The following is a 12619-nucleotide window of genomic DNA, read 5'->3' as shown; positions in this document are numbered from 1 at the left end:
TTTGGATCTGTCATGATCTGTATAACAAAGTGTGAAAGTTGAAGATGCCTCTGAGCCCTGGAGAGGAAATGACCTATTTTGAGTGTTTCTTAATCCTGCGTGAATGTGTATAACGTGACTTTGTTTGCATAAACACTATAATCTAATTATCATACACTAATCTAATTATAGACCTTACTTTGATTCTAAGAGTAATTTGATTAAGCTGTTTACATGCACAGCAGAGGAAGATTTATCTTAATATCTTATCTTGACTGAATTACTTTTCCCTTGTCAACTTTCAGAAATTCACAAACTGCCCTCACAAAATGGCAAATGTATGTCTCATTGGCTGGCTTTTTCTCCAGCTACTATATAAGAGTCCTGCAGGTCTGTCCTGATTTTGAGACACTATGAATAAAAATTAATGCCTCCATATAGTCTGCACACTGCACAGATTGGCAGAACTCAGATGGACAGATTTAGTCGGCGTATGGTGTTTACGTCTCTGAATAATCTTCCTATAATGAAATTAATTTCACAGCTCCACACACATTTTAATTCCACGGTGAACCTGCTGCACATGACCCAAGTCAAAGAAACCAGCGACTCTTGCTTTGCTTGCCTTTGTTAAATTGCACTGCTCTCATGATCATATTTGGCTTTATGTACAGGCAGCAACTGTCATATGAATTTAGTTTTTACACGTCTTCCTCCGTCTGTCCTTTTCTGTCTCTCTCAGCCCCACTTGGTGTCCATCTCTTTCTGGCTACAAGCTCTTTCCTCCCCCATGAGCCCCTCTGATGGCTTTATCTTCCTGTGTCTCCCCCTCCATTCCTCTTATTCTTCTTTCCACCTCTCTTCTCCTGTCAACTCTCATCTCCCCACTCCTTGTCCCTGATTCTGCACCTATGCTTTTGTCTCCTCTCTACCTCACCTTCTTACCTTTCATCTCCACTCCTTCTCCCCTGGCTCTTCACGTCACCCCAATTGCCCTTTTTGACTCCTCTTTTCTACCAATTCGTCTTTTGTCTCCTGTCTCTTTTCCTTTCTTGTCTTCTTCTACGTGACCTGACACCGCCTCACTAAAACACCATGACAAGTCCCTCACTCTACTCCGTTTTTTTTTTTTTTTTTTTTGCATCTCCTCTATTCTCCTTCTGTGCAGGTCCAACAAATAAGATGGTGTTTTCCCAAAAGATTTCGGTAATTTGTTTCAAAGCCCATCAAAGGTGTGGGTTAATAATGGAGTGAATTTGCCTTGACATGCCTAGACAATAGCCTTGTAGACCTAAATTATGCTTTGGGCCACCAGAAATTGGATTTAAAAATTGATGCCCTCAGAGGAAGAGTGTGAAGGTCACTACTATAACCTATAAGCCCTTTTGCAAATAGATTCAGTGGAAAATAGTCTGCATCATGAACTTATTTACCAGCTCTCCAAGAGAGTAATTTTGGTGCATGAATTTGGCTGATAATGGACTCTTTAAAATAAGTTGCTGATGTGATTTCAGATCATTTTGGGCAAGAATTAATTCCCCCCCCCCCCCCCCCCCCATGATTTTATTTATTTATTTACTTTTTTCACATTACAAATGCATCTTGGTTTTGGAGTCATAGTCATTACAGACAGCACGGGGCTAATCTGAAATACTGAGCTCTGTCAACACAGGCTTGTGGAATTTGATTCAAACACCTGGAACCAGACTAGCATGGCTCCCTGTTCCTCTGTATTGATATGCTTGTGTGTTCCTGTATCTTTAGATACATATTTGGAAAGATCTGATATGTGTGTTTGTTTGCTGAGTGTGTGAGAAAAACAGAGAAGGTGTGTGTTTGTGTTCAAGGTCACTGTTCCATTTCCGATTCGGGATGCTGCCGCTATCCCAGCATCCTCTCTGCCAGGAGCATTGATTAGCACTCGGCAAGCATAACATCACTCACACACACACACACACACACACACACACACACACACACACACACACACACACACACACACACACACACACACATTCTCACAGAGCTTCTTTTTCTATATTTCAAACGAATGCTAATGCTATGAGAGCAGCAGACCCCTCCTGTAACATGTGATGTGCTACGACGATTACGAACAGACAGAACGATATAAGGCTGAGCCATGTAGAAGAACAGAGCAATTTCACCACTGTACATTATGAGTAAATTTTGACTGATGATGTGGGAGAAACGTGGTTCATATCTCTGTGACTAACCTGGACTTGTTCCAGTCACACAGTGCTTAGCTGTTACTCTCCATTAAATCAAACATTGTCAGCAGGTTGGCCCTATTTGCCAGAGTAAAGCCTGTAAAAGCTATTTCTGTTATATTAAAAAAATGTCATCACAGGCAACAATGAAGCATAACAAGCACGTTATAAACTCCTGGGTGTGGATCTTGGATGTATATGGTTTTTAATGGCTTTTGTTATCAGCGAGCAAAGCTGATGCCGACCTTGTTGATCTAAATATGCAAAGTTAAAAATTTATAATATGATTATACATAATTACATAATTATGTATAATCACATAATTAATAATATATTAACTATTAAAATATGCAACAACGACATGTAGAACTTCAAACGCTATAAAGAAAAAATGAACTGTATTCCAATATAGGCAAAAACAAGTGACTAATGAGAACAAGGACAAGAAAACAATGTCTACTTTGGTGATTTTCACCTAACAACCCTATAATCTATTGGGCACATCATTCACTTCTGAGATGCTCTGACTTTACAGACAATCACTAAGGTCTGTTTTTGCAGTTCTGATGTTCAATGCATACTGCCCCATTAAATGTGTTGCTGTTTCAGTTGTGATGATAGGGCACACAGTACTGTTACATTGGGTTATGAGGGCTGATTGCAAACTGAAGTTTGTTTTTTAATGTCATAGTGTTAGCTGTTCAAAAAACAAGCACACACTGAAATGGAAGCTTCTATAACAGAAAGTGTTGTGAATTTGCATAGTGATGTGGAGCAGCTGTTTTTTGTACATCTGTATACTGTGTGTGTGTGTGAATTGCAAAATGAATATTAGGCATATTGTATAATGGCTGTGTGAGGATATCTGTATCATACTGTGGTGTCAGAGCACAATTAACTGTCTGTTATATCAACCTGCCTGCAGTGATATGACGGCAAGCACTTGGCAACAGGGTTTCGACTCCATCTCGAAGCTGACAAAAATTAAGTTTTAGTGGCCCTAAAAAGTGTTTCTAGACAAGCAGGGAATTGATAAATGACAGAGTTTGAATAGCCGAGTCCACCATTACCATGGATTTTGTGACGAGCTGTCAAGTAGGTGTACCTAAGTGCACTAAACAGTGTGCCATTTTCTGTAGTCAGGTAGACAGATATGAAAGAATGGAGTGACAGAAAGAGAGAGACAGAGAGAGAAAGAAGAAGCAAGGCAGAGAGAGAGAGAAAGAGATACTTCTATTTAAGATGCTCTACTTGGTTTCAAGGGCAACTGACTCTGAAACAACAAAAAATAATAAGTGTGTGCTTGTGTGTATGAGTGTGTAGTGTTAGGCTAGGATTACAGGCATTTAGTTTGCAGTGATATACTTTTCTCATAGGCACAAGCAAACCTCTCTGCATACTGATTAGACACAAGTGTCTGAAAAGGAGAGGGTCTCGGTGGATGTGCACGTTTGCGAATGTGTGTGAGAAGTGACAATGTGTATGAACATGGATGTAGGCTGTATCTGAGTACGGCGGTGTGAGTGTGAAAACGCTGCTGATAGCCCCAAAGCAATTGATAAACACATAGCAAATTATTCCAAGCGCTCACTATTACTGGAAAATTAGCCATTAACTTTCTGTTCTAATTGCAGTGAAAATTAGCATTTTAGCTATTAGCTTCTTGCCTAAATTGTCTATGGAAATTAGTGTATTAGCACTTGGTGTTGTGAGTCAATTTTTGAGGAAATCAGGTATCAAGTGCTGGCATTTACAAGAACTATCATGCAGCAAAAGAGTCAATAGCTTACATTCTGCCAATGCTAATGATGTCATTTAAAGTGAACTACGCCTTTGCTTGTACATGCCAAATGTTTATTTAATAACTTCTAGAGAAAAAGTAGCACCTATCAAGCCAACTTTGATGATAATTTTTTACCAGTTTAGGGATGCAAAAACACCTACACTGTTACTGATATCTGTTAGATACCCAAATATCGTTTGAACCTATTTTAAAAGCACACTCCCTTTGATGTCAAATCAGCTGGTTGTTTATTTTGCCCACAGTAAATAATAAGGAACTCATTTGCACCCTTCCAAGTCCTGGGACTTTCCAGGGACACTCTGATTAGTTAAGACACCTTCCAATGTATCTTTAACTTGGCTTCTGGATATTTACCCGTCTTAAATTGTTTCATCATAGAACTGTGTTATGGTTGTACGACGTGACATTAAATTCAGTCGGTGTATCATAATAACAAAAAAGCACTATAGCTGAACAAAAACTCAAATTGAAGGAAAAGACAAATTTCTAATAATCCAGGCCTATTTTTTTTTCTTTTTAAAGCAATGGTAATAACAATAATGGTGATTCCAAAAATTGAAGAAAAAGGAAGCAAAAGGTGCATTTCAGCTATGAAACAAATGTGAAATGCGCACATAGAAACACAATTTTATACAATCCTAGAAAATAGTCTGTCTATTTGTAACAGCTCCAAGAGCCAATTACATGTAATAGGTCAGCTCTTAAAGGTACTGCAACCTTTTTTTCAACACGGGTATATATATATATTAGGGGTGCAACAATACTCGTATCGATATTGAACCATTCGATACAGTGCTTTCGGTTCAGTACGCATATGTATCAAACAATACAAAATTTTTAATTTATTTTATCAACTTTTCTTCTGACAGTGCTGTCTGTGTTGAGAGCTCAGTGGATCTGTGCTCGACAGTGCAGCCTAGGCGGAGTATTCGAACGCAGATTCACTGAGCGCAGGGCAAGCTAGCGAGACAGAAGTTAAGCTCTCCTTGCAACATGGCAAATTGAACCACCCCCACCCTCATTCAGATCTGGCGTTTGGAACTGTTTTGGTTTTCATGTGACGTATGACACTGAAGGTAAGCGCGTCATGGACAAAAGTAAAACAGTATGTCGGATGTGCTACGCAATGCTCAATTACATTGGTGGGAACTAGTGCGTTAGCGCAGTTTGCTCGTTAACGTGTTGGCCGTCCAGCCCCACGCACTGGGCGATCCGCGGTAGCTCGTTAACGGAGATTTGACGTGTTGTGGCGTTAACGTCATTTCAACGAGATTAACACTGACAGCACTAGAGGGAACACAACGAATATGACTGCACATTTACTCTGACATCATCCTAGTGCAAAGACAAGTGGAAGCAGGCAAAAACAACAAGCACGCATGCTACAAACTTTACCCGAATCATTTAGACAGCCGTTAGCACATGATTCTCCTTATGGGGACCTGATATGTTTAATATGCTGCTGAAAATATAGCCCAGACGAAGCGTATAGTATAGCTTTAATTTTTAATTTTATTTTGGAAAGAGACATTTCTCTGTAATAAACTCTCTTTTCCAAAGATGAGTGATTTCTCAATCAGATAGATTTTTTTTTTATTACTTTGTTGTTTCAGCAACATTAAATTTAAAAACTGTACTTTTGAGTTAAAATATATATTTATAATTTTAATAAATGATAAATTAAAAAGGCATGAACATTTTTTTTTGTATCGAAAAAATATTGAACCGTGACACCAAAGTATCGAACCGAACCGTGAATTTTGTGTATCGTTGCACCCCTAATATATATATATATATATATATATATATATATATATATATATATATTTATATTGTGGTGTGTTGGAGGAGCAACTAGTTCTCTCCCATCATGCCTTGGGACATGTGTTGCTGTTTAGATGTTCTTGTTTTATTGTTTATGGTTACGTTACTTTTAACTGTTATCTTTAATGTTGTGTTTATACTACGGTACAAAGTCACTGACAGTTATTGTTTTATAGAAAGAATGCAGTACCATAAGTGAGTTCTGTTATGCTGTTATTGACGCTTGAAGCACATTGTAGCACCAGCAACTGTTTAATAAAATGCTCCCCCTACCAGCTTGGGGTTGAACAGCAAGGTCAATCTCTCTGTGGAGCTTCTTTGTTAAGATTTCTCTATATGCCTATATATATACACACACACACACATACATATATATATATATATATATATATATATATATATATATATATATATATGTATGTATGTGAAAAAAAAGAAACTCTTTCAGATCCAAATAGCAGTAATACATTGAGTGATAATACAAACCTCTTCTGAGTAACAAAATCTAATAAATTCTTGTCACTGGCTTTAACCACTGCTGTATGAATTCAAAAGCGAGCAAAAGTAATGCCTTTTTTTATTTTTACAAAGCATCTGGGCATGTTTTGCAATCTGGATGTCTTACCTCAAATAGGCTTTGGGAAAAAACCATTTACAAAGAAAAAACAACTGTCAACAGGCTCCTGTCAATTTAACCAGAAACAGCTGGCCTGATTTTCCTTCTGCTGAATGCTAACGGTGCTAATGGCATTGACATTGTCAAGATCACTTCAAAAGAATGTCTGTGTAATCCGTTCCCACAAATGCTCTGATAAGATCGGCTTCTTTGGACTCCTAATGCAGTGCATAAACAGAAATCTCTTATAACAGAAATTGCCTTTAGGTGTTGCTGACTTCAAATATAAAGCATGCTACCTGCTCAACTGTTTTAATGTTATTTTAATGTGTTCCTCCCTTCCATAATTATAATCGTTCTGATAAGACAGTGTTTACAGAGTGGGGGCATGGGAACAGTGTTGTTGACAGAGTGACTTTTTGTCAATATCAAGTTTCAAGAATTTCTATGAGGACAGAGAGGACAGTCAATGAAAAAATAATCTACTCGCATGCAAACCAGCATGGATACTTAAACAAAAAACAAAACACAAACACATGAATGGATGTGATTTGTATCTGTTCTTTGAATTGAAGCTAACTGGAAAATCTAATTTGTTTGGGCTCAATAACTTATTGGAAAAATAACTTTGCATTAAAAAAAAAGAGCGAGTGAAATTGTTATTTTGTCAAGCCACGAGGCAATCAATGTTAGACGGGAAGACTCATACGTATAGTACTCTGCAAAAGTCTTGAATCACCAACTAATTCTTTGTATTTTGCTTCCAAGAGGAATACTTTCCTGCCTTTTAAGTGCTCTTTGAAGGTCTTTCAGAGGTTTTCTTTGGACGTTGGTTGCTTTTTGACTCATGTTCACTCCAGTCCTTGTACCTGACAATTTTCACTGTGTCTTTAGGCTCTTTGTTACTAGCAGCCTGTCACCAAAACACACAATAAGATTACATTTCTAGAGCTGAATCTATGGAAAATAAAATACAACACAGATTGACAAGCTTAAAATAATATTTTTGCAACAATAAAATTATTCCCAAAGAGCTATTCGTCACAAAATTAGCATTTATCAGCATGGTCTATCTCACCGTTTCCCAACCAGTGTGCCCCGGCACATAGGAAGATTATCTGGTTCCACCTGATTAGTACACAAAGGCTACGTTCACACTGCAGATGAAAGCGCATCAGATCCGATTTTTTTGACCCTATGCGACCCATATCCGATCATGGTATGACAGTGTGAACGGCACAAATCCGATATTTTCAAATCCGATCTGGGTCACTTTCGTATGTGGTACTGAATCCGATACATATCCGATGTTTTAGAAAGCGACTGCTGTGTGAACGGTCATGTCACATTAAATCCGTCTTTTACGTCACTGACACAAGACAGATGCCAATTATCAGCTCCGGAGAAGTGCCCGAGAAGACATCGCGAAGGCTTCCTGGCCATCCAGTGTAGATGTCAGTGAAACTGTTGGGAAGACAACGTTGGCGAAACGTGAACATTTTATTTGTACTGCATAATCTGCAGATTCTGACAGAAATCTGCAACTATTCTTTGAAGCACCGCTCCTCTAAAACAGCAATAAGGATAATTATTAGGTTATTTACATTATTGTGTAAATAACAAAATAACTTAAAGCAAAAATTGGGAAACGTAAAGTCCAAAGTTTTTATATTAAGGGCCATCAGTCAAACAATACTGTTTGCTCTGGGTCGAAACAGAGCACGTTGTGTGTGACGTCTTCTTTTGCGCATGCGGGCCGCTTTGAGGGTTCACACTAGAGCGCTCACATTTTATTTGTAGTGTGAACAAGCAGACAAAAAAATCGGATTTGATCAAAAAAATCGGAATTGAGCATTAAGACCTGCAGTGTGAACTTAGCCTAAGCGACCGGCCTGAGTAACAGGAAGAACAATTACATTCTCTTCCACTAGAGGGCAGTACAACTACCTGCTCTAATTAAATGGGTCGCCAACTGAAAGTAAATGAGAAGAAGACAAAGAAGAAATTACATAATAGTCATGCTGCGAGTGAGACAACACAGCGTGTAATAGCAATTGATAAATATTTGAAAAGAAAAAGTTGTCAGTCTAACCTGGGTCCTGGAGAAAATTCCGATCCAGATGAAGGCCCTAGCATGAGTAGCGGTCAGAAGAAAGCAAAACTGGTATACTGGGAACAAACCGAGCCAATTTCGCTATGCGTGGTGTGCGGGGGGAAAAAGATCAATATGCTTTTTGTGACATTTGTGTTTGGTGGTGTGCCGTGTGATTTTTCCTAATGTGAAATATGTGCCGTGGCTCCAAAAGGTCAGGAAACACTACTCTATCTAATGTGTCCTAAAAACAGAAAACAGAAGTAAAGAAGACATGGAAGGCCTAAAACATTATCTAAAGCAGATGAACAGAAGCTGAAAGCAATGTCAAAGGTCTGAGAGATGCATCTGCCCTTTCAGTTGATCCATCTACTGTTCACGGAAGCCTTATCAGAAATGGTCTCAGTGGAAGGGTGGCTCTCAAGAAGCCATTCATAAGGAAGGAAACCAGGGAGAAAAGGTTGCGATAGTTTTGTTTTGTTTTTTTTGTTTAGCATGACAATGATCCCAAACACATCACCAATGCACTAAAAGTATACTGGATAGAAAACCCCCCAGAGCCTAGACCCCAATATTATTGAAGCATTGTGGGGTCATCTTGACAGAGAGCAGAACAAAAGGCCGCCAACATCCAAAGAGCATCGAAATGTCCTCCAAAAAGCTTGGAGAACTATTCCTGAAGACTACTTCAAGAAATTACAAGAAAGCTGCCTAAGAGAGTTCCGGCTGTGCTGAAGAATAAATAAAATAAATAAATGTGCTGCACCTGTTTCCCATTTTCAAGGCAAAAAATAAAGAAATGAGGGGTGCCTCAAGACTTTGCACAGCAATGTATGATACTTTGTTTGAAGTGCAGACCTAGAACTGACATGCTAAGTCCCTCATGGTTTTCAGCTATACATTTATCCACTGGACTGACAGATAACATGTGCTAAATGTATTGCATCAAAACTTGTTGGGCTGTCAGAAAACACTGACCTGAAAGAAAACCTCAACTGTAAATGTTTAGCAGGTGCTTCTATTGGCATCGGGACAGGTTGGTAACAGTTTTGTTCCAGGCTGTACACCAGATTGTCTCTGTTTTCCTCTCAGTAGAAAACTATAACCGCATGACCAACCTGACTGCCAGAGAAGACCCATGATATGAGAAAATCAACCTATGCAGCGACCTTAGTATGTGACTCCAGAGTTAATTCAGCAAGTAAATAACTAAACAGTAATATATGACATGAGCCAAGACAGCAGTCAGACTAAATCACACACTACCAGCCAGCACCACATTTTCCCCCAAAGGCCAACAAGCTAAGTGAGCCATAAATAGTGGTTGTAAATATTCTTAGAAGGTGAGTTTTTACAGCAGTAAGGTTCTGTATTTGCCTCTGGTTCAAAGTGAAAGCAAGATACAAATTACCTAAATGGCTTTATGCTTGCTGAAAATTTGTTACAAATTATTTAATTGTATTAGAAAATATTAGTGTTCTTTTTTTCCTCACTGTGAATTTGTGGCCATCGGGCATGATAACATAAGTACATCAATGCATATTTCATTCTATAGTACAAGAAAGTAAACTGGCAGAACACATTACTGGAGACTTCTTATGACTTTTGTAAAGCTAGTTTTTACTGCCTAATATTTGTATGCTGTTCTTTTGCTTTTAATGCATTCTTCTAAATATGTAAATATTGTTTTAATGTGCCATCTTAAAAGTTATATATATATATAGCGACTATCACAATTTGGGATATGTGTGAAATGCAACCAGCATAGCTTGACTTCATTTAAGATAATTCCAAGTATCACACAAGTGAGCACCTGTCTAGATACACCTACACTTTCCTAAAAGCAGGTAGCTGGCTATTATTACTTCCTTCCAACAACAAAGGCATGCCTATACTCCAATCCAAAGCCATGATTAGATTCAAATTGGTTACAGCAAAGGCAATGGTTGATCAATACTCTAATTTAACAACAATCAATAAACAGCCAGAGCGATAAAATATTGTTATGAGTGAACCATCTGAAAACATGGGGTTATAAAACTAGCACAGATCGGTTAATTCCTGTGAGGTACACAAGAATCATGCACAAATACTGTACATGAAACAGTTGCCCACACACTTACACAGGTCACAGGTCAAAACTGTTATACCTCCAAAACAAGCAATAAAAACTGTACTTTTATAACTATAATAATGTTTTCTTTTTATTACCTGTTCTTACTTGAGTTCTAGCTTATTTTTATTACCCATTCTAACTTTTTATTACCGTACTCCAAGTGTGGTTGAATTGAACCATAAACTCAGCAACTAAGTGTCTACACCTGCTTTTGCAGAAATGTCAGATCTCAAATGTCAACCAAATCTTTTTTTTTTTAAAGTTAAATTTTTAACCAGCACCACTTTTCATACAAGACAACAAATATACCAGGAACTTGTAATCGCTATACTCTTTATTTTACTGGCCAGCTGCAGGTTCTATGAAGCTCTACTGGTAACTGTTTGAGCCACCATTTACTGCTTGTCATAAAAGGCATAAGAGCATTTGCAATAAGAGCATCTACAGCTTGCTTTCATTTTGATCACAGGACTGATTGCATGCATCTCTTTTTCTCCGAATTTAACACTAAATTGTAGGTCATTTTCATTCTGCAATTAAGGACTGCAACGTAAGAAGTCAGCAATTCTTTTTCCCAGCAATACCTTAATGGGGACATAAACACATGCATGGCAAAGTGAATACAACGACTCACCAAATGGTTGGTGGTTCAGATCCCTCCACTTCCAGATAGTCATACTTTTCCTCTGTCTGGAAGTCTGTAAAGATGACAGAGATGGTGTCTCCAGGTTCGGCCAATAGGATCCAAGTACAGTCGGCTTGGTTACCATAGTTGCCGGGGTAACCGGGACTGGTCACCACCCCACTGCCGCCCCTCACAGTGCCCCCACATGTGTCCTCAGCTGTCAATCAAATCAGAGTGACAAATAGAAAACCTGGATTAGGGAGAGGAGGAGGGACCGAGGGGCGGACTTTTTTTTTTTTTCAATTGAATTTCTTGCTTTTGGAATAAATTGTTTTAATTTTCACAGCTATATTAGACTGGGTGAGTCAATCGACAATTTAGTATAATCGATTCTGTCTGTTTACCAAATTAGCAATTAAGATCTCATTCTCAATATAGCTAACATTATTTCTTAATCAATCTTCAGCCAGCCCAACTCCCCAACTCTCTCCCTCTAAGAAGTGATTTTTCTCAGTCACTGTAATTTTTAGTCTTACAGGTTCACTCTTTTCTCTACAGTGTGATTGTTATGCTGTGTCTGGATTGTTAGAGATGGATAACTTTCTCATGACACATCAACTGTAAAGTCATGTTAAAACCATATTTTGGAAATATGGAGCTCCCACATAGCATTTCAGATATGAAAATTAGCACGTACAGTAGATACTCTGAACAGCCCTTTATGGACTATAAGTTATCTGCCTTTAAGTCTGTACATGTCATAGAAAATTATTGCTTTTTCTTAGCCAGTTAGAATTAGAAGTGGGGTTTAAGGGTTAGGCTGCAGTTCCTGTCACACCCAGAGCTGCTGTCCTCTCCTCCAATAATAGGGTAAGTTTCCAGTTTCTCCAATTCCTGAGCTCCGCTCTCGTCTCCTCCAATCACCACCTAGGAACTTTAGATTCAAATGTTTCCCAATTGGCATTTTTAAAGTTAATCTTTCAATTAAACCTTGATTTGGTTCAAAACATATGGAACAGATGTGAAAATCGATTTGCCTGATTTTCTTTAATTGGCGATCACATCTGATTTCGAGCATTGTCAAATTGACAGTAGTACTGATTATTGTATAACAGATAAAGACACATGGATTGCGCTGTGCACACGGCATAAATTATACACATATAATTTATACAGATACACTCAGTGAGAAAAAAACATACTACATTGGACCTTGTTGTGTCACTGGGACATTGGCTGTATGGGAGGTTATTTCAGAAGAGTGTGCTCAATTCACTTTTTCAAAATACTTTTATCTACACATATGTTTTAAATACCCAATTCATTTCTGGATAT

General features: G+C 38.2%; 1 protein-coding gene across 6 annotated transcripts in view; it reads right to left on the bottom strand.

Annotated features, from left to right (window-relative positions):
• csmd3b (CUB and Sushi multiple domains 3b) overlaps positions 1-12619 on the bottom strand; it is a 382687-nt gene that overhangs the window by 162272 nt on the left and 207796 nt on the right. For 5 of the 6 annotated variants that reach the window (XM_085147502.1, XM_085147500.1, XM_085147498.1 and 2 more), the window contains exon 5: positions 11294-11501. In XM_085147502.1, coding sequence (XP_085003628.1) covers positions 11294-11501 — 208 coding nt within the window. The remainder of the gene's footprint in view (positions 1-11293; positions 11502-12619) is intronic. The other variant, XM_085147503.1, reaches the window with a different exon arrangement.

Source organism: Neolamprologus multifasciatus, chromosome 22 (genome assembly GCF_963576455.1).
Source record: "Neolamprologus multifasciatus chromosome 22, fNeoMul1.2, whole genome shotgun sequence".
NCBI lineage: Eukaryota > Metazoa > Chordata > Actinopteri > Cichliformes > Cichlidae > Neolamprologus > Neolamprologus multifasciatus.
The sequence above is the reverse complement of the archived record's forward strand: the minus strand, read 5'-3'. Positions and strand labels throughout refer to the sequence as shown.